The sequence below is a fragment of the Camelus ferus genome, chromosome 9 (genome assembly GCF_009834535.1).
Source record: "Camelus ferus isolate YT-003-E chromosome 9, BCGSAC_Cfer_1.0, whole genome shotgun sequence".
Taxonomy (NCBI): Eukaryota; Metazoa; Chordata; class Mammalia; order Artiodactyla; family Camelidae; genus Camelus; species Camelus ferus.
Genome location: NC_045704.1, coordinates 8,668,373 through 8,692,929, shown reverse-complemented (window position 1 = coordinate 8,692,929; position 24,557 = coordinate 8,668,373). Strand labels below are relative to the sequence as shown.

At 44.2% G+C, this 24,557-nt stretch overlaps 2 protein-coding genes and 1 pseudogene across 5 annotated transcripts in view; 1 reads left to right on the top strand and 2 right to left on the bottom strand.

The window, feature by feature from the left end:
• The window catches only part of ZNF583 (zinc finger protein 583), a 30,831-nt gene extending 28,737 nt beyond the window's left edge, over positions 1-2,094 (bottom strand). For both annotated transcript variants that reach the window (XM_032487567.1, XM_032487569.1), the window contains exon 1: positions 1,966-2,094. The gene's annotated coding sequence lies outside the window, so the exon portion shown is untranslated. The remainder of the gene's footprint in view (positions 1-1,965) is intronic.
• A 113-nt stretch (positions 2,095-2,207) lies between these two features.
• On the top strand, positions 2,208-14,524 carry ZNF582 (zinc finger protein 582). 3 transcript variants are annotated; one of them, XM_032487578.1, is made up of 5 exons: positions 2,208-2,351; positions 3,979-4,067; positions 5,435-5,561; positions 5,803-5,937; positions 11,625-14,524. In XM_032487578.1, the coding sequence occupies exons 2-5, from the start codon at positions 4,059-4,061 to the stop codon at positions 12,941-12,943; spliced, it is 1,590 nt and encodes a 529-aa protein (XP_032343469.1). In that variant the 5' UTR covers positions 2,208-2,351; positions 3,979-4,058; the 3' UTR covers positions 12,944-14,524. The 3 variants fall into 3 exon arrangements, with proteins under 3 accessions (XP_032343469.1, XP_032343468.1, XP_032343470.1); XM_032487577.1 differs by having other exon boundaries at positions 2,300-2,575; XM_032487579.1 differs by having other exon boundaries at positions 2,301-2,575; positions 5,803-5,898.
• LOC116666122 lies at positions 10,034-11,112 on the bottom strand (annotated as a pseudogene).
• Positions 14,525-24,557: the final 10,033 nt, after the last annotated feature.

Sequence of the window (24,557 nt, the reverse complement as noted above, 5' to 3'; positions counted from 1 at the left end):
TTCTGTTCCAGGATCTCATCCAGGATACTACATTATTTTTAGTAGTTGTGTCCTCTTAGGTTCCTTTCACTTGTGATGGTTACTCAGACTTTCCTTGTCTTCAATGACCTTCACGGTTTCGAGGAGTCTAGGGCAGATATTTTGCCGAATGTCTCTGAATTGGTATTTATCTGACGTTCTGTCATTAGGCTGGAGTTATGTGTTTGGGGGAGGAAGAGTATAGAGATAAAGTGCTATTTTCATCACATCAAGAGCCCATGATATCAGCATGCCCTCACTATGGATGTTAACAGTGATCACCTGGCTAAGGTACACAAAAACGTTTTTAACTATGAGTTCACACCAACCCAACACCACAGGGTTCTTTCTTACTTCCATCAGCCTTTATTTTATCTCTCTTTTCCCACAGTAAAACACTGGCTCCCAATAAATCAATATATTTATTCATTTGCTCAATCCTGTGATGCATACAAAGCAGTTTCCAAATCACTACATCAATGCTATTACAGAAAACAATCTGCTAAGTTGAGTTCAGAGGTTGCTTGCATGTTTGGCCTTTTGTCTTTCTGTATTAGGAATATTAGCTCCTTATCTGAGATACATAAAGTTGTAAAAATTTTGTCATTTGTCTTTTGCCTTTGCTCATGGTGTATTTTGCCTTGCAAAAGTGTAGCAGTCTTTTATTTAGTCTGGATTTTTAAGTTGTAATTAGAAAGTCTTTCCACACATCATGCTGTAATGGAACTTACCTCTGTACGTGTCTGCTATTTGTATGGCTTAATTTAGACCTCTGATCAGTTTGGAGTTTATTCTTTCACATGATGTGAGGTATGAATACAATATTATCTTTTTCCAAATGACTATCCAATTATTCCCCAAGGTTATTTATTAAAAAGCACATTTTCATCCCAGTGATTTGCCACCTATATTATATGGCAGATTTCCCTCTGTATTTGACATGTCTGGACTTTCTGTTCTCTTCTACTTGAAAATTCGTGAACCAATACCACACAGTTACAATTACAGAAGCTTTTTAGAATACTTTAATATCTGATCTGGTTAGCATACATCATCTTTCCTTTCTCTGAGTATTCTTCCCTATTCTTTCATGTTTATTTTTTTTTCATTTGAACTTTAGCATCAATTTGTCTATTTCCAATGGAGAAACAGTATTGGTATCTTTATCGGGGTTTAATTAAATCTCTAATTTAATTTGTAAAAAAACACATTCTTCAGATATGCAACAACACGGATATGCACAAACCTCAGAAAAAAAATGTTCCAAGCAGGCATGCACAAGAGTATATATACTAAAGGAAACAAGATCAAATCAAGAGACAAGGGCTCCGGACTCTGGGCCAGAGTTCACCTTGGACAGGGGATGGTTTCCTCATACACAGACCGGGTGCAACAGGTCCTGACCAGCAGCCAGGACACTGGTCTCCCGAACACACTGGACCACGCTGCCCTGGGATGGGTAAAGGTCAATGCTTCTCATGCTTCCACAAACCACAGCTGAACTACCCGCAGCGGTAGACGCCTTGGCCGAAGAGATGTCTTCTCACAAGAAACCCCTTGATATCTCATTTAAAATACCTCTGCTGATTTTTTTTTCGATTTTGACTGGCATACGAGTGGCTTATGATGAATATACATACAGTCACTATGACTGCTAATATTAGAACATTCCACTCCTATGAAGACCTGATTTTGCATCCACCACAATCTGTAATTTCCACATAAGGGTTTAAAATTAGTTACCAAGTGAACTCGGGCTTTTGCCTCCCTCCAAACCTTCCGGTAAAACGGCTGCTCCGGGCCAGTGGTGATACAACGGATGAGAAACATCTCACACGCCACTTGTACACAGCCGCCCACAAGCGCGTATCCGGCGTCTAACGGTCCCGGTCACACACTCAACCACCGGGTCAGAACCAACACCGCACACACGTCACGGCCACTCACCTGCATCACAGAGACAATCCCGCGCGGACAGCAGCCCCAGCGTACAGACCTCCACACACCGACCCGCCGGACCCAAAAAGCCGCGCGTTCTCTCTTCGACGGTCTCCCGCGCAGCCCGCACTGGACGTACGCACGCACGCACGCATGCGCCAGCCACCCGAAACATCGCGATATCCAGCCTTGCCGTTCGGTTAACAGCCTTAAGGCCTGGAGACTACGTTTCCCAGAAGCGACTGCGGCGCCGGCCCAATCGCGACGCGGCATCGGTGGGGCTTTGTGCGTCTGCGCCATCTTCCGGCTCCCGAGTCCGCCGGTACCGAGGAGGAAGCGCACCCGGGGCTGCAGGGAGCTCGGCGGCGGGGACACCTGAATAGGAGAAGGCGCAGGTGAGGGGCTCCGGAGCTTGCCAGACGCTCCGGGGCCCGCGCGGGAGCGAGCGCCGCGGCCGGGTGGCTCTCGGGCCTGGAAAGCACCGGAACGTGTCGCCTCGGCGTCGGTCAGCGGCTGTTCCGGCTCCGGACTACGTTTCCCGTCGGCCCCCGCGGCGCGCGCCCTGCTGGCGCCCCCTGTCTGCGTCGGGGCTCGTAGCCCGGGTCCACGGACCCCCTGGGTGGGTGTGTCGGGGGTCCCGACCCCCAGGATATGTCTGCTTGTGGCTGTTTTGCATTTATTCTTATGTGTCTGTGTGTTTTTTCAAATCTGAGATGAAATATTGTTATGAGACTCTCAAAGAGTTGTAGGACCCCAGAAGATTTGGAACCACTAGTTTAAAAGACGCGACTTCTATTTGGAAACATTTTAGAGGATCTTATTCAAAATTTGTCTAACCATGGGGAAGTGAGTCAATCACGGGCCACCCCTGTAATAGAATATTTATAGCTAATACAAATAATGCTTTTAAAAAGTGGTCATGAAAAAAAATCCTATTACATGATGTTAAGGAACATTTGTCATTATTTCATTTACACATAGAATTAAATATTTGTAATATGCCAGGCACTGTCCTAAACTCTTTTATAAAATAATAGTTTAACGATGAATTCAGTAAGTGGTTAAATGGTATCTTTTTTTTTTTTTTTTTTAATGGAGGTACTGGGGATTGAACCCAAGACCTTGTGCGTGCTAAGCATGAGCTCTACCACCGAGCTTACGCATCCCGCCCCGGTTTCATTCTTAATACTTGGATGTTTTCCAATCCAGTTTTTTGTTTTTGAAGGTTTTTTTTTTTAGCCTGTGTGTCAGCAGGTTGGTGGATTCAACTCTTGCTGAATGTTCTCTTGTTGTACAAGGGGTCCAGTTGCGAGTATCTTTCATTGTCAGTTACTGTTGTTCCACCTCAGTTTTGATAGTTGCTTGGCATCCATCATGTGACTCTGCCAAAAACGATTCAACAACCTGCATACTTGTGGACTGTTAGGTACTAATCTTTGGTTCTATTTTTCAGGAAATATTGTGCATGCAGGTTTGTTCCCTGCTATGTCTCTGTGCAGGGGCATATTTATGATTTGATAATGGGGTCCTGGGCCTGCTCCATCTAATTTGCTTACTGCAACCATTTGTTGAAGGCAGGATCCATAAAGTCATGTCCACCAGGCCTTAGGTATTGTGGGGTTCTTCTAAGTTTGGAAGTTAGGTAAAGAGCCCGAGAGACTTCCCAAGGTGTTATATTGTGGGCATGAGAGCGTTAAATGGTTTGGTTCTGGAACGATTTCATTGTGGGCTAGGCTGGTGCAGGTCAGGCCGACTGTGCTCCCTGACCTGAGGACAGCCTTCCTTGTCCTTGGGACACCATGTGGTCTCAGTCATTGGACCAGGTCTGAGCATCTCCCTCTCAGATCTGCATCAGTAACAAGGGGGAGCTGAGTCTCCTGGAGTTGGGTGAGGGCCACAGTTTGTCCCAGCTCCCTCTAATTTTGGGGGTTGTTGGGTAAAGGAGGTGGGCATTTGTAATGGTCTCATTCTGGGAGCTTTGAGGCAAGCCTGGCCTCTCATGTTTGCTCTTTCCTCCCCCAGCTCTGCCATCTCAGGACTCTGCCCTTCTCCAAGAGAGGATCCAGGAGGAAGACCCATCAGCCCATGAAATTCTGAAAGTCATGTCCCTCGTGAGTTTTAAAATCATGTAAATATTTGCTTTCCTCATCCTGAAGCTTCCCACCTGGGTTCCATCCAAGAATCCGGTTCTCAGAGGTCCCCATTTTAGGGAATAAAAAGACCAGGCAGCTAGTACCCTCTCCTGCAGCTCTGTCCAGTCTGACCAGTGCCCTCGTGGATTCATTCTCTACAGCATTCCACATCTTCTGACAGCCTGGTATTCTGCTGGGAGACCAGAGGGAGTGGAAATCCATTTCCTTATATAAAGTGAGGGCTTCCCTTATTGGAACTGCGGTTTGATGAAATGGAGATGAACACTGATGAGGGACCACACACGAAAAAGCAGCGGAGGTGGTGTTGGTGGGTCTCAGTTTCAGCGTGGGGGCATCGTCTCCTGCATGGACAGTGGGGTATGTCATTGAAGTTCAGCTGGGAATCTGTGAGAGATCAGATGCCAGAGATAAGGTCCAGTTTGAGGCTGAACAGAGCATTTGACTCTGGGTCATTCTCCATCGGCTTCTTCAGCTTAAGAGCAAGCAGAGGGCAGAGTTGGGGATTGTAGGATAATCAGATGAATAAATTGTTCAGAATCTGCACAGTCGTAGTTTTGGAAGAGCCTCAAGAGATCTGACCTTGGCAGCCTCTGCATCCAAAATAAGGGAATGGTTGAGTCCGTTTTTTCACTAGATAGAGAATTGTACAGCTAATAAAAGTAATCTTCAAGATTTTTCTGATAAGGAAAAATGTCTGTGATACATTTTCACATAATGATGAGCCTGTGTCTTGAAGCAGTTCTTGTTTGTTTTGGGGGGGAGGTAATTAGGTTTATTTATTTTTACTGGAGGTACTGGGGATTGAACCTAGGACCTTGTGCCTGCTAAGTGTGCATGGTACCACTGAGCTGCACCCTCCCCCTGAAGCAATTCTAGACTTAAATGAAAATCCTGTTTTCTAAGACAGAAAGTATTTTTTTAAATAAAATACTTTGAGAAAAGTCTACCAAAAATTGTTGGGTTTTGATGTTGTTTGTTACTCCATCAAAGTACACATGATAGGTGTCACCTAGAGCATTTATCACATACCAAGGACAGAGGAGGCAGGGCTTGATGACGCTGTCAAAACTGGGAAAACTCCATTTGGCCGGAATTTAATTTTCTCCCAGGCCTGTGCACAGGAGCTTTGGTTTGTAGTAAAAAGGAAAGTTCAAGACTATTTGAATGTCTCTTTCACCGGGGCCCATCTTCTCCTGTCCCCTGCTCACACCCGAGGCCTCCAGCCCCAGCCTTCTTTTTCACCAGAACACCCACTTCCTGCAGAGGCCTCCTCCATCTCCTCTCATCCTGAACTACACATAAAACGCTCCTCCCTGTTGTTCCAGGGGTCAGACTTGTTCAGAGATGTGGCTGTAGTCTTCTCCCAAGAAGAATGGGGACGGCTGGCGCCGGCTCAGAGAGACCTGTACCGAGACGTGATGCTGGAGACCTACGGCAACCTGGTCTCCCTGGGTAAGGCCGTGTGGGCGGTTAGTGCGGGGTTACTGCGGGGCACGTCTGTCTCTTCCTGGTTATTTTAGGGGTCCTTTCTGAGTGGTTAAGGGGTAGCTCCATGGCCTGAAGCTGCCATGTGACTCACATATTCCCCCTGCCCTTCCTGCAGCTGCCTCTCCTGCTTGATAACCAGGCCCTGGATCTGAATTCTTGGGCCCCGCGCCATAACCAAGTGGCATTTTTTTTTCTTCACATCCAGGTCTTGCCTTTTCCAAACCTGCTGTGATCTCTTTCCTGGAGCAAGGCCAAGAGCCCTGGATGGTGGAGAAAGTAGCCACAGGAGGCCCATGCCCCGGTGAGTGGGGCAAGTGTGGGAAGCGAGGAGCCACCACAGGTAACAGTCCAGCTGCTTGGCGGGGAGGCGGGCCCTCTGAGTTCGAAACTTTTCCTTCCAAGTTGCCAGACTCAGAGGTCCGGTCTCAGCCATCATCGTGCCTAGCTTGTCAGCAGCGTGTGTACTTAGGTCACTGCTCCCTCCTGCTCTTGCCCACCTCACTGACCACTGCTCAGCCTCCTTTGCCGGCCCCTCCCACCTTCTCTGAGAGCTGCACCGCAAGGCTCAGACTTGAGCCTCTTCTCCTCTGTTCCCTTCCATTCCCCGGGGCCCTCTCCATGACCGTGCTGTGCACACCATTCATCCCTGTGCTGGCGGACACGGAGCCACTGGCCACGTGTGCCACGGAAATTGAACTGAGTTAGTTAAATACATTTTAAATGTCAGTACCCTGGTTGCCCTTGCCACGTTTCAGGTGCTCGGTAGCTGTCCTGTGGCTGGCGGCTACTGTATTGGACAATGCGGACAGAGGATGTTTCCGTCATTCTTGTTAACCCCGCTTGGTTGTTCAGACACCTGGAACTTCAGTCCCACAGGGAGTCCTTGGTCCTCCCTAACACACAGGCTCTTCCCCTTTCTTCTCCACGTTCACAGCAGGGGGCTCTGTTCTGCTTGCTCAAGTCAAAACCTGTGGGAGCATCCTTGCCTTTTCTGTCTCCCACCCCTGTTCAGTCTGTCAGCAACCCCATTAGCACCATCTCGAAACATCCAGAATGGAGCCACTTCCACCAACACCACTGCTACCACCCGCATCCTTACCGCCGTGTGGACTGTTGCCGTGGCCTCTGCCCCTGCCCTTGACCCTGCAGTTCTTTCTCCACACAGCAGCCACAGCGGCCTTCTCAAGACTTCAGTGAGGGTGTAGCACATCCCTGCTCAAAACCTGCCCACAGCTTCCCATCTCACTCAAGACAAAATCCAAAATCCATACCATGGCCCGGTAGGCTCCACATCTACACTGCACCTGCATGTGCTATTTAAATTTTAACTAAAAATTTTTTTTTAATGTAAAGTTCCATTCCACAGTCACCCTAGCCACATTCCCAATGCTGAGTGGCATTGTGTAGCAGCGCAGAATGGAACATTTTCGGTATCACGGGAAGTTGTGTTGCACTGTGTCGCTCCGTATAATCTGCTTGCCTGCTTCCACTCTGATTTCACTTCCTGCCACTCTCCGTGTTGCTGATTTGGTTACAGCCACACAAGCCTCTGTGCTGTTCCATTAACATAGCGGTTGGCAAATGTCTTCTTTAAAGGTCCGGACAGTAAACATTCTAGTAAACATGCCAGCTATGTGGACTCTGTCACAACCACCCAGCTCTGCTGTGGGAGCACAAAAGCAGATAATAGGAACATACCCACCCCAGCTTTGACATGTCAAACGTTCCTGTCTCGGGTCTTCTGCCCTGGCTGTCCCCTCCGCCTGGGGTGCTCCTGCTCCGGATGGGGAACTTCTCAGCCTCAGCAGTGGGGCTGGGATTCTGGGTGGGATAATTCTTTGTCATTCTGGCCTTGTAGGGTGTTAGCAGCCTCCCTGGTCTCTACTCTGTAGATTACGCCCCTCAGTAATGCCTCCCCTCACTCGTGACAGCCAGAATGTCTCCAGACACTGTCAGATGTCCCCTGGGGGCCAAAATCTTCCCTGATGAAATGCAGTTACAATGTGACATGAGACCAAAAGCCTGTCCACACACATTGTCTACAACATACAGTGAACTGTAAGAAAATGTCAAATGGGAAGCTGAGAACTAAGCATCACGGGTGTGGTAGATCCATCCACGTGGAAGGGGTGGTTAGCCCCGGGAGTGCGTGAGATCAGGAGTCAGCGTGGGGAGAAGAGGCGTGTCCTAACCTGTAACCTAGCGGATTCATGCTTCTGGGAACTGGGACGTGGGCCTCTCTGGGAGGCCGTCACTCTGCCTGCCACACCTGAGATGAGAACAGATTTTTGCTTTTGTCATCTGAGTTTTCACAGTATGTTTGCGGTGCTCACTTTGCTTACTCCTTAGATGTGTGCGTTTGTGTCTTGTTTAAAGAGGACATCCCCCTCTGAGGCTATGAATCTCCTATAATTTTCCTCTAGTATATTTATGTTAGTTACGACCCATGTGGAATTCTTCCTAGTGCAACATGTGACTTCACATTACTTTCTAGAGTATTATCCAGTTACTCAAACACCATTTATTAACTTATTTTGTCTCTTTACCACTAATCTGTCAAGCCACCTTTGTCACCTGGTTTGTCACCTCTATTTCGATCTGTTTTTGGACTTTGTTCTAGCTCATTAATCTCTCTAACCATACTGCTTTTTTTTTTTTAATGTACCATACTGTTTTAAGTCATCAAGGATTTAAATGGGTTTTAAATATCTGGTAGAATTAGTCCTTCTTCCTTCTTATTTTTTAGGATTTTCCTGGCTATTTTCATAATTTTTCTATCTGAACTTTAGAATCAGAATGTCTGCTTTAAAAAAAATGTAGTTTTTCTTATTGAGATCAGTATAAATTTATAGATTAATTTAGGAGAAAACTGATTTTATTATGTGGAGTCTTCTACTGGAAAATATGGCAGGCTTTTTTCCCTTCATTTTTGTCCATCCCTAATGAAAGTTTTATTTTCTTTATGTAAACCTTGTATGTGTCTTATTACGTTTATTCCTAGGTGTTTTATATTTATTGCTGCTATTGGAAATGGCATAATCCATAATATGGACAAACACGGCATTCATCCATATTATACTCCAACTGGTTGTTTCTTTATACATGACAAAAGCTACTCACATCTTCAGATTAACTTTCTCATTGTTTATGAGTTTTTCACGTTACTCACTCGAGCTTTCCAAGCGTTCAGTTATATCCTCTGCAAATGGTGACAATGTTTTTTACACTTTTGAACCTTACAAGTTTTTTCCTCTTGCCTGATCGGGATTCTGAGTCTGCAGCAACAGTGTTCATGGGGGCATCTGCATACTGATCTCCTGGCCCGCGATGGGAGTGCTTTCCGTGTCTTCTCATTAAGCACAGCAGCCATAGGAATGAGATAGAGATACTTTCTTCGGTTAAAGCAGCATCCACCGTTAAAGCAGCATCCACCTTTTCATATTTTATTGTTTTTTTCTCTTTCAATTTATAAAACCTGGGTTATATGAGTAGATTTCCTAATGCTGAATCTAAACATTGAAGGGTTGGATTTCTTGAGCCAGTTGTGGTCATTTATATATTTTCTGGAAAAATGTTCTTTCTAATTTAACTTTTTTCAGTTACAGTAGAATATACACAACGAAATTCACCGTACTCCATGGGCACTCGGTACGTCGAGTGTTGTGCGCTGCTGCCGTCACTGAGCTTCACGGCACTCTTGTCCCCTGTGATGCTGTGATTTATAACGAGAAATAATGCACATCTGGTCTCCATCCCCGTTTTCTGGCACACAGCTCTTAAAACCCCAGGAATCTCCAAAGTCATTAGTGTTTTGTGTTTTGATTGAAATATAGTTACAGTGTGTCAACTTGTGGTGTACAGCATGTTTCAATCATGCATATACATGCATATATTCGTTTTCATTATAGTTTACTACAAGATACTGAATATAGCCCCCTGTGCTATACAGAAGAAATTTCTTTTTTATCTATTTTATGTACAGTAATTAATATTTGCGAATCTCGAACTCCCAGTTTATCCCTTCCCACTGCCTTTCCCTCTGGTAACCATAAGTTTATTTACTATGTCTGTGAGTCTGTTTCTGTTTTGTAGATGAGTTCATCAGTGTCTTCTCATAACTGTCCCTTTATATGCTAACTAGATGACTGGTGGCTGGGGTCTCCTGGATCGCTTCAGGATGGGGGCTGGTTGAGAGGGGAACCAGTTATTCGATTAGAAGCTTGGAACTTTCAACCTCCAGGGAGGGGAGAGGGGCTGGAGTTGAGTTAATCACCCGTGGCCAATGATTTGATCAGTCATGCCTACATAATGAGGCTTCCATAAAAATCCCTAAAGGATGGGGTTCAGAGACTTCCAGGTTTTTGAACACATGGAAGTGTTGGGGGAGTGGAGAGCCCAGAGACGGCATGGAAGCTTCACATCCTTTCCCCACATCCTGCACCAGGCATCTCTCCCACCCAGCCCTTCCTGAGTTACATCCTCTGTAATAAGCCAGTAGTATAATAAGTAAACTGTTTTCCTAAGTTCTGTGAGTCATCTAGCAAATGATTAACCCCCCAGAGGGGGTTGCAAGAAGCTCCAATTTATTAAGGGGGCAAGGCTGGTAGGGGCACTCTTGTGAGACTGAGCCCTTAATCTGTGAGATCTGCAGAAAGATGGTGTCAGAATGGCCTTCCCTGTGAACAACCAGACGTGGTGTCTGAAAAAATCTCTCTCCTTTAGGCCCTCTTGACATGGTCTTGTTCTCATGACCTCCTGCGGATGGTGCACTGTGGTTGTGGTGCGTGTTTCTGAGGTGACACCAGCATCATTTCCCACAAGATCTGATATTTATTCCACAGACTCTTCGTCATCTTCCACTGTCAGAGTAATCCTTTGGTCCAGTAGTTTTTTGCTTAATAATTTCACAAATAACCAAACGAACAGCGGTCTCTGATGGGCCCCCGTGGGAAGCAGCCATGCCCCTATAAAGCCCTCTTTGGCCTTCTGTCTAATACGCTTTATGAATACATTCAAAAGCACCCATTCAGAAGTCGCTTTTCCCCATGTTCCCTTGTGTGAAGCTGCAACCAATTTATTAGTCAAATGTGATTGATTTCTGTGATGGCAGTAAAAACAGGCCACTGTAGCTGAAATCATGTATCAGATAGAATCAAGATCAAATACACCATTCAGCCTTTCCCTGAAGTTCAAATAATCAGCAAAGAATGTGGCTCTGAAAGAGGCCACCCCAGTTACATTTGGGCCTGATCTTCTAAACAAAGCCCTCCTTTTTCCAAGGTCACTGTTAGGCAGTGGAAAGGTCCAGGAGAGCCTGGCCCAGTTGACATTAGCTCCAGCCGTGGCGTTCAGCTAAACTTCAGAGACAGAAAGCATTACAGCGGAAGACCACAGCTGTGACAGCTTCCAGTGGACGTGTGAAAGCAGCCCCCCCCCCCCGTACACCACGGCCCCTGTCAAGCAGATGCGCCAGCCTGGTCCTCTGGCCAGAGAAGTATCCAGCCACCCCCTCCATCATTTTTTAAAAATCCACTATATTGAGGTGTAATTTATATTCAATTAAATGCGTGCATTTTAAGTATGGTATTTTAATTGAGTTGACAAACGTACGCATTTACATCATCACCACCACCACAGACAAGATCGAGAACATTTTCACCCTCTGGAAAGCTCCCTTGCGTGCCTGCCCACACACCACTCACACCCTCGTCCCAGGCAACAGATGACTTGCTCTGTCACTCTAGGTCATATGTGTGTTTTCTAGAAACATTCACTTTTTAAAAAGCGTGGTTCAGAGGCGATTCTGAGCCACACTGCCATTTTCCAACTGCTCTTACCCTCTCCCTCTGATTACTCGTTCATCTCCTTGACGGTATCTCCTCTTTCACTGTTGTGCTTCTCCGTTTTCTAACTGCTCAGTCACATTCAAGAGCTTACAGATACTGAGTGTAAACTTTCCCGTTTTTACTGTATTAGTTCCTCTTTCTGGAAAAGGGAAAAACACACACTTGCTTTGTTCTTTTACAGTATCGGAGTCCAGGAATGATACTCAGGTATTGTCTCCAGCGCGGCACGTTTGTGAAGCACGGTCACCCCGGTGGGAGATAGCGCAAAGCCTGACAAGTTACGGTCTCGAGTGCTCACGTTTCCGAGATGATTGGGAACGCAGAAGTCAGTTTGACGGGCAGGAGGGAGATCCAGGTGGACATTTGAGTCAAATGACCATTGGTAGTGAAGAAATGTCCACTTTTGACCAGCAAGCCTCCCTTACTTTTTATCAGAAAATTCATACTGGAACAAACCCCTATGGATATAATGAATGTACAAAAGACTTCTGGCAGGAGGACTTCATTAGTCCTCAAGGGATTCATACTAATGAGAAACCCTATAAATGTAAGGAATGTGGGAAGGCTTTTAAATATGGCTCCCGGCTAATTCAACATGAGAATATTCATTCTGGCAAGAAACCATATGAATGTAAGGAATGTGGAAAGGCCTTCAATTCTGGTTCAAATTTCATACAACATCAGCGAGTTCACACTGGTGAGAAGCCTTATGAATGTAAGGACTGTGCAAAGGCCTTTAGTCGAAGCTCACAGTTGATTGAACATCAACGAATCCACACTGGCGAGAAGCCCTATCAGTGTAAGGAGTGTGGCAAGGCCTTCAATCGGATCTCACATCTTAAAGTACATTACAGAATTCACACCGGGGAGAAGCCCTATGCATGCAAGGAATGCGGGAAGACCTTTAGTCATCGGTCTCAACTGATTCAACATCAGACCATTCACACTGGCAAGAAGCTCTATGAATGTAAAGAATGTGGGAGGGCCTTTAATCAAGGCTCAACCCTTATTCGACATCAGAGAATTCATACTGGTGAGAAGCCCTATGCATGTAAGGCATGTGGGAAAGCCTTCAGGGTGAGCTCACAACTCAAGCAGCATCAGAGAATTCACACTGGAGAGAAACCGTACCAATGTAAGGTATGTGGCAGGGCTTTCAAACGGGTTTCACATCTTACTGTACATTACAGAATTCACACCGGTGAGAAGCCCTACGAATGTAAGGAATGTGGGAAAGCCTTCAGTCACTGCTCGCAGCTGATTCACCATCAAGTAACTCATACGGAGGAAAAACCCTATGGATATAAGGGATGTGGGAGGACTTTAAGTCATGACTCAAGTGCTGTTCAGCATCAGAGAATGCATAATAGAGAAACACCGGTGAGTTTAATAAATGTAGAAAAACCTTCCATCAGCACTTACCCCTTACTGATCATCAGAGAATTTATGTTAGCGAGCAGCCATATGAATGGAAATAACGGGAAGAGTCCATTAGCTTAGGCTAATCACAACTTCTGCTTTCTATCTTGGAGAGAGACTTGCATATAATCCAAGTGAGAATTCCCTTATTCAGAGCTGTCCTTTACTCTGAGTCATAACATCCATATTGAAGAAAAAGTCTACGGATGCAAATTGTTTAGACCATGATTGTCAAAGAAGGAAAGGTGAGGTAAAAAATTTTGTCTCTAACACTCCAGAATCACGTTTTCTAACCACAGTGTAATCATTTTAACAGTAGCCAAAAGTTTGAATTTTATTGGAAAATAAAAAGAAAAAAATTTTTTTCTTGAGTTAACAAGGAAATAAATCATGCAATTACTGTGAACGGTAAGGCCGACAATGAGAGTTTTACATGCCCAGAAATGTGGGATGTGGCTGGAGCTGCTCAGAGGAGTTTTTATGGCTTTTAAGTGCATGCAAAACTGGAAAAACTGAAGGACTATACTCAAATATACTAAAGGTACTATTTAAGAAGCCAGAAGAGAGAATACCAAACACCCTGATGATGAATAAATCAATAGAAAACAAAAACAGAGTATGATGAAATAGAAAGTGGTTTATCCTACAAAAACTTCAGTTTTTATTTCTCCCTGATTCAAGAGTAAACTACATTTAGGAGACTCTTAATTTCCAGGATTTTTGTTTTGGGTTATCTTTTAAAACTTTTGTCAGACAGAAGTGGTTGTCTGCCTGCCTGGCAGCCATACCCAATTCCCATTCCTGTTGGCAGCACCTGTCTTGCCTTAGAATCTGAAGATGTCAGATGCTTTTTCAGCCTCTTTTGCAGCTCAAGATGGCCCTTATGTTCCAGTGTATGGCCAGTATGTTCTGGGGATCTACAGTGGCTTCTGGGAAAGATCTTCCTCATTCAGAAGAGACAGACACATTAGGAAGACTCCCTCCCCTCTCATTTCTTGCTTTTAAACATCTTCCTCTGAGAACCATGATGCCTGGAGCTGCTGCAGCTGTCTTGAAACCAAGAGGAGAAAAGAGAGGACCTCAAAGATGCTGGCCCAGAGTCCTAAGCACACTGAGCTATGAGGCCAATTTGAACTGTCTCTTTGATGCCTTGTTATGTAAGGGAAAATAAACCTTTATTGCTGAAGTTAATTTTAGCTGAATTTTTATAAACTTGCAGCCAAAAACATCCTAAATAACTTCAATTTTTATTTTATTGTGATTGGTAAATGTGGCCTGAAAATACCTACTTTTTAAAATTTGACATTTTTCTTTGTGGCTAAGTACAGGATTGGTTTTTGTATATGTTCCATGACATTGAAAAAGAATAGACTTTTTTGGATACAAAATTCTGTTTAAGCCTATAGATTATAATTATAAAATTCTCCACATTCTTATATAACTTGCTATATTGGATCAGAATCGCCTAAGATTGGGCTTTTTAACCAAAATCTTGAATTTCCAGAGATTTTTACTTTCTATGGCCTATAAAGATATGACTTAACCCCTATTTATGAATCATACTTTCTTCACTATATAATGTCCTGCTCTGCCAGGTGTAGGGGTGGACAAACCAAATCTAGCCTGCTGCCTGTTTTATAAATAAAGTTTTATTGGAACACATCCATGTTCACTTATTTACACATTGTCTACAACAGTAGAGCAGAGTGGTTGCAAGGACTGTGGCCATAATGCCTATTTATTTCCTGTCTGACACTCTAGATGAGAAGTTTGGCAACCCTGGCCTCTTGTAACCCTTTTGGTATTTTATTTCCGTTCTTTGTAATACTAATAATAATGATCGATCCTTGTTTACCTAGCACTTTTTTGCCCATCCATTTATTTTCAACCCCTGTCATTTTAGTTATTTCTTTAAAAAGCTGATCTTTTAGTAACTCAAAATAGGAATCTTCTTCTGTAGGGAAATTCACATTTTTATTTAGTGTATTAACTTTATTCCTTTCGTTTTACACTGTACTACTTATTTGATCCTGGTCTCCTTTCCTTATGTTGGCTGGTCCTCTTGCTCAACTGGAACTTTCCTCTGTGCTTAAGGTGTTGTCTCTGCATTCTGAATCATCTTTTGGGCAGGATGAGCGCACTGTTAACACCTTCTCACCCATCATTCATTTCTTTGCTGCTCTCCTCCAAGAGACCACCCTCGCTCTCTCTGTCCCTTCCTTCACAGCCTATCCTTTAACATTTCCTCCATTTCACTGACCTAATGAAAACTCACCCTCCACAGCTTTTAGTTTTACTCTTATTTGATGCCTCCACTCCTCACTGCCAGACCCACTCATGATTTCCACTTAAACTGAAATACAGTACTCAGAGTAACATTCATTGCTGGCTCACTGTTTGCCCCTGTCTTTTAAGGTAACAGTTTTATTTCAAATGCTAATTGGTTAGACTACTGAGTATTTTTATTTATCTCAATAAATATAGCTGGTTTTCTCTAATTCCTTATATGTCCAAAAGATTTCTTGGAACTTCATAGATTATATTTTTGATTGGCAGAACATTCTTGGATTATGGTTTCTTCTCAAAAACCCAGAGATGTCCGTTCATTGGATTCTGGCTTCTGGTCTCCCAGAAGAGGACCCCAGTGCTGGTCTGTTTCTCTTAGCTGATAGGGATGTATTCATTTCCTGTTGCTGCTCTTAACAAATTATCAAAACATAGTGGCTTAAGACAACACACATTTATTATCTGGAGGTCCGAAGCCTGAAACAGACCTCACTGGGTCAAAACCAAGGCGTTGACAGGGATGGGTTCTCTTCTGGAGGCTCTGCGGGAGAGTCTGTTTCCCAGCCTTTCCAGCTTCCAGAGGCACCCCCACTCCTTGGCGTGGCCCCTTTTCATCTTCAAAGCCAGCAACAGCCAGTTGAGTCTCACATTTCATCATTCTGAAACTGACTCTTCCGCCTCCCTCTTTCACCTTTAAGGGCCCTTATGACTATACTGGGCTCCCCTGGACAAAGCACAATAACCTTGTCTCAAGGTCAGCTGGTTAACAAGCCTTAGTTCCCCCTCGCCGTGTGACAGAACGCACCCACAGGTTCCCGGGATTAGGATGAAGACATCTCTGGGGGCCAGAATTCCGTCTCCCACAGTTAACTGCTTCTGTCCCAGCATTTGACGAGTTTCTTTATCCTTAGAATTCAGGAACTTAACAGGATATGTTTTAACAATCTCATGTCTTTTTTTTTTTTTTTAGCCCAAAGTAATTCTCCTCTAAATATTGTTTACCTGGTACTTCTCAATTTTTCCATTTTCTATTTAAAGCCTTTAATATTTTGAGTAGCAGTATATCCTTAGGATTCAAAAACTTGAAGGTGTAGAAAAGGTATGCAGTAACAAGTCCTGTCTTTTTTCCCTTCTGCCCATTATGTCAACAGAACACCACCTCCCTGGGCTTTGATTCTTGGAGTGTGAGATTCAATCTCTATACCTAACTCACCTCTTCCTTTAATACTAGTAACCATAATTCCTCAAAATAACCCTGCAGTCAGATTATATTGTCTTTGTAGAACAGAAAGGTAAGACAGAGATGTAGAAAAGTGAAGTGACTTGCTGAAAAACACAAAGCTAGTACATGAGCAGTTGAGTTGGTATTTGAAGTCACACCCATGTGACTCTAAAATTTCCTCCTATGAGACACAAGGCCTGCAAGGAAATGCTCCTTGACTCCAGCCCTTAGGTGGAATCAAGGTGATAAATTCCTTAGAGAAAGCAGCATCAGACAGAAGAGACGTGCTCATGACACCACAGAAGCCAAGAGGCCAGGTGAAAACAAAACTACATTCAGGGATAGAAACTCTGGGTTCTAGATCTGGCATAGGGACAAACTCCTGCTTCGGACAAGCTTCAGGACCTCCTAAGGGAAAGTGTCCTTCCACAGAGTGGGCAGAGCAGGCCATGTGTGCCCTAGATCCGTGCTTCAGGGTGGGGAAAGCCAATTCTGCAGCCCAAGACTTCCTGAACTTTCCTACTGCCGTATTCCAATCAGCAAAAGGGAATGAATGACTAACTGTAGTGTTTGGGACAGAGCCAAGACAGGCCACACCATAATAAATTCATTTGGAACCCATTTTCATATTTGAACATTTCAGGCTGATTTTGAATTTTTCTCCATAATAATCCCGAGTTTCTTCAATATAAAATCATGTTTTTATTCTGTTTTAAGTTATCTTTGTCGTTTGCTGCAGAACTTCAGGGTAATAAGACATGTGGAGTTATTATCCAACTCATAAATGAGGAAAGCAAACCCCAAAGAAGTTACCACAATCCTGCAGGCAGCCAAACAGAAACCCACATTCATGTCCTTACCTTAAACCTACACAGTTTCTGAACAGCTCCAGTCACACAGCATCAGACTGAGGAAAGGCTGAGTCACGCCAACGTTCAGCCTTCCAGCTGCAGCCTCAGTCAGCCGCCAAACACGAGAGCAGACATGTATACACTTATAACCATTCTACTTTTTCACTTTCAGTACAGTATTCAATAAATGGCATGAGGGTCCACCCTTTACTATCAAATAGGCTTTGTGTTAGACGATTTTGCCCAACTGCAGGCTAACACCAGCGGTCTGAGCACATTTAAGGTCGGCGAGGCTAAGCTGTAATATTCAGGTTGGGTGTATTAAATGTATTTTTAACTTACAGTATTTTCAACTTACAACAGGTTTCAGGCCATAACCCCACAGTAAATTGGGGAAAACGTGTGTACAGGCATCAGTAAATGTTTATATATATATATAAATGCCATGTAGCAAGCACTATAATATAGTGAGCTCTTAACAGTTTAATTCAGTCCTCACAGCAACACTTTGAGGTAAATGGTGTCATCCATCCCATTTTAAAGATTAGAGAACTGAGGCCTGGGGAAGTTCAGGATACTGGTGCCGCTGCCCTTCCAACCCCGTTTGTACTCACTGTATGTAGAGCACCTCTCAAAAATTTGGAACCACTGGTCCAGAAGCAGATGTCTGGGAGACCATAAGGTCTTGTCTAAAAGGAGTGCCCTCCAGTCAAGAAGGGCTGGACAAACCACAGAATTACTTGTGACTCTCATGTCCACTCAGCGGCAACCCTGAACCTTTGCAAGATGTTCTGCCTCAGCCACAGCCAGGAGGTGGAGACGGAAGGGCTGCCACTGGGACTGCCAGCCTCAAGGACACATTGCCTTAGCTGTGGTCTGGGATCAGAAAGCAGGCAATGAAACCGCCCCCGCTGCTGCCCCAAGTGCTCGGACACTGAAGCACAGAGGCCAGTCCCACCATCACTGCCACCGCCGTCTGATGGCCAAAGCAGCACAAAATGTTGCTTCTATAATCTCAGCCTCACACAAGTGCACCTGAAGGGTGGAACCCTAGTCCCCTCCAGTCCTCAGTGCAAGGAGATGGCAAGCTCCCTGACTAAGCAGAGCAAGGCCAGCCAGGAGGTGGGAGTGGACACTGAATGCCAGCTGACAAAACCAACCAGTCACTGCACTTTTCATTCCCAGAATTTATACTGAGTCCTCTCTCAACGTCCTCTGGTTGGCTGGTTTTCCTCGCGGCAGTTCCTCGTTTCTCCCTTGACCTCTTGGTGCGCTGTAAGCCGCACTCACACTCCTGCCCCATCTGTGCTGCCGCCCTGCTCTTGTGCACCGCTCCACGGCCAAGGGCAGCCACGCTCACCCTGCGTGCGGCTCTGATGAGGCTGTGTCTGGCCCTTGCGGCCGTGGGAGCAGCTCTGCCCGGTCGGCGCCCACGGAGCACCCCCATCAGTGTTTCCAGCATGCACTGCTGATTGGCTGGCTCCTCCCTGCTGAAGCAGGAACTCAGGATTTTGGAGAACAGGAGTGTGCGAGCCACCTCATCCCTGTTTCCTCACCAGGGCTGGCGGTGGCCCCTCAGGGTTGGGGATGGCTGAGATTTGTCCACGACCTCCCCACTGACCTCAGTGTGTTAGTCTTCTGTCACTGCACCACGGCCACAAGCTCAGAGGAAGTCACTTGTCAGTTCATGGAGATCATTTGCTTTCTTGTATGCCCTCGAGTAACACTGTGGGTGTCACAGTTCATTAATGATCCACTCTCTCTTACAGAGGCATTCAGGCTGTTTCCAGCAGTGATAAATGATCATGCTGCAGTGAGTATCTTGTGCATATGGGTTCTCACGTTGGGGATGTTACCACCAGGGGAGATGTCTAGATGTGGGACTTCGGTAGGCAAGAGTCATGCTTTGCAAATACCATGCCGGGGCACTGCCTAACAAGGGTGCCCAAGAGCTGTTTCACCTCCTAGAGGATTTGGACCTTTGATTGACTTACTGTTTGCTATTAATTGGGACCCTGACTTGTGAAGTTACCTCAGACCTTTCTGACTGGCAAGGGAAAAAAAAAAAAGGCCACAATTTTCATACTTTGTATGATATTAACCAGTTTTCAATGTATTAGCAAGCTCACTTCAGCATTTCTTTGACTGAACATACGTTGGTTTGTCTAATTGCTTAGTCACATTTGGGGGCTATACAGAACACTCACCTTTTTTCATAAGCATTATTTTCAGTGTAAAACTATTTCTGCTCGAGAGGTTCTAGCTCTCTGACACCAGAGACTAAAACAGGCATCTCTGCTTTTTCATTACCTCTCAGATTGGGTCTCCCAACGGGAGAAGATTGAAAAATTTATAATGGAGATCCTGAGAACCCCAGTCTTCAAGATGACTGGGAATGCGAAGGCACACCTGAGACAAATCACAGAAATGAGGGAGAAAGCCCCGGTCAAGCCAGCATCACCCATGAAGAGACACCTGCTTTGAGACAGCAAATGTCCCACGACCTACTTCATCGAGTGCCACCTGGAATCAAGCCGTGTGTGTGGAATGGATACGGAGGAGGTTTTGGCAGAAGAAATCCCTTCTTAATCACCAGGAAATCCGTGCTGGTGAGAAATGGTATGAATTCAGCAACGTGGGAAGGCCTTCCGTCGCTGTTCCTAGCTTCCCCAACATCAGAGAACTCACAGTGGGGAAGACCCTATGAATGTCAAGAATGTGGAAAGGCCTTTGGTTCTGTTTCACTCTTTCCCAGACATCAGAGAATTCATACTGGCAAGAAACCCCATGAACGCAAGGACTATGGGAAAAGCTTTCTTTGGCTCTCACAGCTTAGCGTACATCACAGAACCCATACCAGCGAAAAGCCCTATCAGTGCCCCAAATGTGGAGAGGCTTACAGGTAGCCATCGCTGATTAGTAAACACCAGAGAATCCACACGGGGGGAAGCCCTGCGTCTGTGAGGAATGTGGACGGGCCTTTAGACATATCGCACAGCTTAACACCAAAGAGCCCCTGCTGGTGAGAAGCCACATAAACGTGATGAGTGTGGAAAAGGCCTCTGCCCATCGGTCTTCCCTTCCTCAACATGGGAGCACCCCTTCCGGTGAGAAACCTTACAAACGCAAGGTTTGCGGGAAGGCCTTTAGGAAGCGCTCACAGCTCAACCACCACCAGGTAATTCACACGGGTAAGAGGCCTTACGAATGCAAGGAATGTGGGGAAACCTTCAGTCAGTGCTCACAGCTTACTCTGCACAAGAAAATTCATTCCTGATGTACGTAAGAAACGTGGGAAGGCCTTCAGGCACTCTCATCTTCCTCAGCCTTAAGGGGATCATGCCACGGAAAATCCCTATGAAAAAGTGAAGCCGACTTCACTGGTCTCGTCCCTCAAGGGACATCAGGCAATTACGTATGACCTTGTCAAGCGTGGAGACGCCTTTTGGCCTGACTCATGTTACATTCAGCAGCAGACACACATCCATCACTAAAGACCACATTAACGTGACAACGTGGAAAAGCTTCCCAAGACTGCGTATCAGTCATTAGTTACTGAGCAAGCCATGCCGGCCGGCAATCAGGGAGGTGAAAAAAATTTAGAAACCTTTTAGTTTAAGCTAATCAGCTATGTGGGAAGTTCTTTAGCCAGAAGTCTCCTCTAATCAGAAAATTCACATTGAAGAACGTAATATAAGTTTAAAAAAATCCCCAAAGTTTATCATTTGTTATGCATCAGAAAATACACAATGAATAAAACCCCAGGCATTAAAAACAACAGTTAAACATTTAACCGTCTAGTTGAGGAAGGTGTGAAGTTTGCAACAAATCATACAGGGCTGTTGCTCAGGTAAAAAGTGTAACAAATTAGACATTAACAAAATATTTATGCTACCCACTACCCAGCACATTCTGCTTCAGGGAAACAATGAGAACACCAGGAGGTGAATGAGAGAGGGATGAAGCAAAGCCTGCGGGATGTGGCTGTACCTGTACTCAGAAAGTTGTAACTTTAAATGTACTTACAGATAAGAAAACTATAAACACTGTAAATAGTAAGTGAGCCAGAGGCCTTTTGAGAAGCTAGAAAATGAATATAACTCAGCAACAGACACAATTAAGAAAAAAAAGTCACTGAAATTTTTAAATACAGAAGTAGGTCTTATTAACTTTGAAGACTTTTCTTTAAAAGGATAATATAAACACTTACAGATTTCATAGAAAAGGAATGTAAAAACACACATAAAGACATTCAAAAATAAGGCTGAATACTTTACATCTTTGATGCCAATAAATTTCAAATTTTTTGATGAACTTCAGTTCCTAAATTGGAAAAATTAAGTTTACAGAATTGACTAAATGTTTAGCAAAAGATAGATTTTATAGGGAATCCACTTAAGTGGTCTTTTTAAACTCTAATATTATCAGCTGTAAAGATTTACCAAACCATAAGTAGAAAATATTTATGACACAAATTTCCAACTTTGAAAAGATGCAGATTTTATCAGCTCCTTTTCTGAGTCTTACAAAATCTCACTCTATAAACAACCCAAGATTTGCAGACGTCCTCCCAAATTACAAAGAAGTGTTGCACACTTACAAGAGCCAGGCACTTTTCTACATGTTAATTCTGAATTTAAACTTAAAAAATCATAAATATGAGCAAATTAATACATTTAAGTTTTTTTCTTTTTAAGATGGAAGTATTTTTAGACCAGTAGTATAATCATTAGTATTTTTTAAACTAGGTTTTTTTTCAGGAATCTAGAAAAACTTATCTGTCTCCAAGGTTTATTATTCTTCCAGTCTATGCAGCTTAACTGAAAAATGAAAATATTTTAAAATCACTTCATCCTTGCATTGAAGAATGGTATGATGATGACGTATGTAGAATCAGAATGGGATACTTAAAAATAATTATTAACCACAAAAAATAAGAACAACTTGGAATCACCTGAACATATGCATAAGGTGGGATTTAAATGGTTCCACTTCTTTTTAAAGAAAATGTGGAATGCCTTCTTTTACTTAGCTTGCATTTAAAAGGAAATTTTAAAAAATGAGCAGAAAGCTGTATTTCTCAATTTTTACATAACTTACTTACATGTTTATAAAGGCTGTCCTTGTAAAAGAACTGAACAAAACTTCAGCTAAACAAGTTTAAGTTTTGTCTCAGGAAGACCAGTCCCAATTATACCTTCCTCTGCATCAAATGGCATTACTGTTGAGGTTTCCTTCAGTCAAGCACACAAGGGACAATCTCAGGGTGTCAGTGTTTTGTTTTTAAAATTTGTGTTTAAGTATCTCTGAAATCTTTAAGCATAAGGCTTGAAAGAATTGCTTGCATTCCTGAAATATATTATCCTGTTTTTGTTTTGCAGAAAATTTCAACATTTCTTGAGATACATGCTTGTTAAATTCTTCACTTAGACTGTGACAGCATCAATATCATTTTTTTTTCTTTTTGCTTTGTTCTTCCAACTAGATTCCACAGAAATTTCTAAACAGGGAAAAAGCAATATTCTCTACTTCTAACATTTGTTAGGTTTTAGGATAAAGAAATAACTGAATCAGAAGATCAGAATGAAGTCATTACAGCAGCCACTACTCTGTTTCAGTCACTCTTGATCCGTAACACTGTTCTTCCTGACTGTATTGCAGCAGTATTAAAGAACAGTGTTTTGTAAAAATGCAGAGCGTTAAACAAGACCAAATGCAAAAACAGGGATGTGCTGGTGAGAAATAGGATCAGAAATTTAAAAGAACCTTACCATAGAGAGGAAAGACACACCTACAGTTTCTGAGACAGCAGGCGTTTACAGAAGCTGGTATGAACGATGGGTGGTGACAGCAGATGACTAACGCCCCTACAGGAACTTCTCCTGCTACTCTTCAGATCCCAGGATTTCTCCTTAACTATTACATCTTCTCAAGTATCACAAGAAGACATGCACAAGAATATTCATAGTTTTATTTCTAACAGCCAAGAAATCCAGAAACATTACAAATGGAAAACACCAGAGGCCCAAAACGGTGTCACTGAGGTAAAGCCCATGATACCAAACTTAGATTTAGTACCTAACCTAATTACAGTTTCTGCCCTTTCCAGGAAGGTAATTTTAAACCACCAGTTTGGAATTCTCTGGCCATCATCAATGAGGTAATCACGCGGCCTCTCCACGCGCCCCCTCCTTCACCCCAAGAAGAGGCACTCTGCTTGATAAAATCCTCGCATTCCCTTCCCCACCAAAAGACGTCCTGACCCAAAACAACCCTTTGTTTTCCTCTTTCTTCCTTTCCTTTCTTTTTTGGCTAATGACTTCTTTGCCCCACCCTCCTTTCTATAAAAGCATTCCGTTTTATACCACTCCTCAGAGTGCCCACCTAGTTGCTAGATGGGCTGCAGCCCGATTCATGAATTGTTCAATAAAGCCAATTAAAACTTCCTAGGTTGAATTCTGTTTTATAACAGAAGAGACTGGATGTTTCCAAGACTTAAGAAACACGATGCTGCAATAAACAGAAATAAAACAAATACTTACCTGTGACGGGACTAACGCCCACTTGGCTGGGTCCCTCTCAGAGGGAGCAGAGTCCTGGGAATGCACAGCTGAGGAGGAAACAAACATAAAGAAACCAGAATTTCGAACCCACTGCCTCCCATTTTTCAACCATGTCCAGAACAAACTCCAAGAAAGCTCACTGTCAATATACAACATTTTTTAGTGTACACTGCTGGTTGCCGAGTACGCTAACCGGGCCTTTTTCAATGCCGCAGTCGCCTATTCGGGGATGGAATTAGTAACACTTAATGCAAATTGACAACATTGTAAACTGACTATACTTCGGCTTAAAAAAAAAACCCTTAATTAAAATACAAAAAAATGTACAAATAACGATAGTCACTGTTACAATACTCGCCGAGCGCAGACACGCAGAGAGACACACACACACACGAGTTCCTTCCATGAACAACAACATACTGGTCCCGCCCGCACTACTTCACACTCGCCCACTCGCGGCGGCCTTCCAATCCACAGATCTGCACGCCGGTTCCGACCAGCGCCGAGCTCCTGGGAAATCCCTCCCAGGAGCGGTTCCAAGCCGCGGCCACCCCGCCCCATGCGACCAAACCTCAGCCCGCCCCGCCGACTCACGAAGCGAAGGGAAAACGATCCAGGAACTGCGGAGCATCCAAAAACGCGAAGAAGGTACCTCACCTGCCAGCCCGGCCGGAAGTTCCTGCCGCGGTGGCTCCTGGGAGTCGCGGAAGCGTCCGTGTGCGCATGTGCAGTCTCACCGCCTTTATTACGGAGACCTGAATGTCTTGGTATCC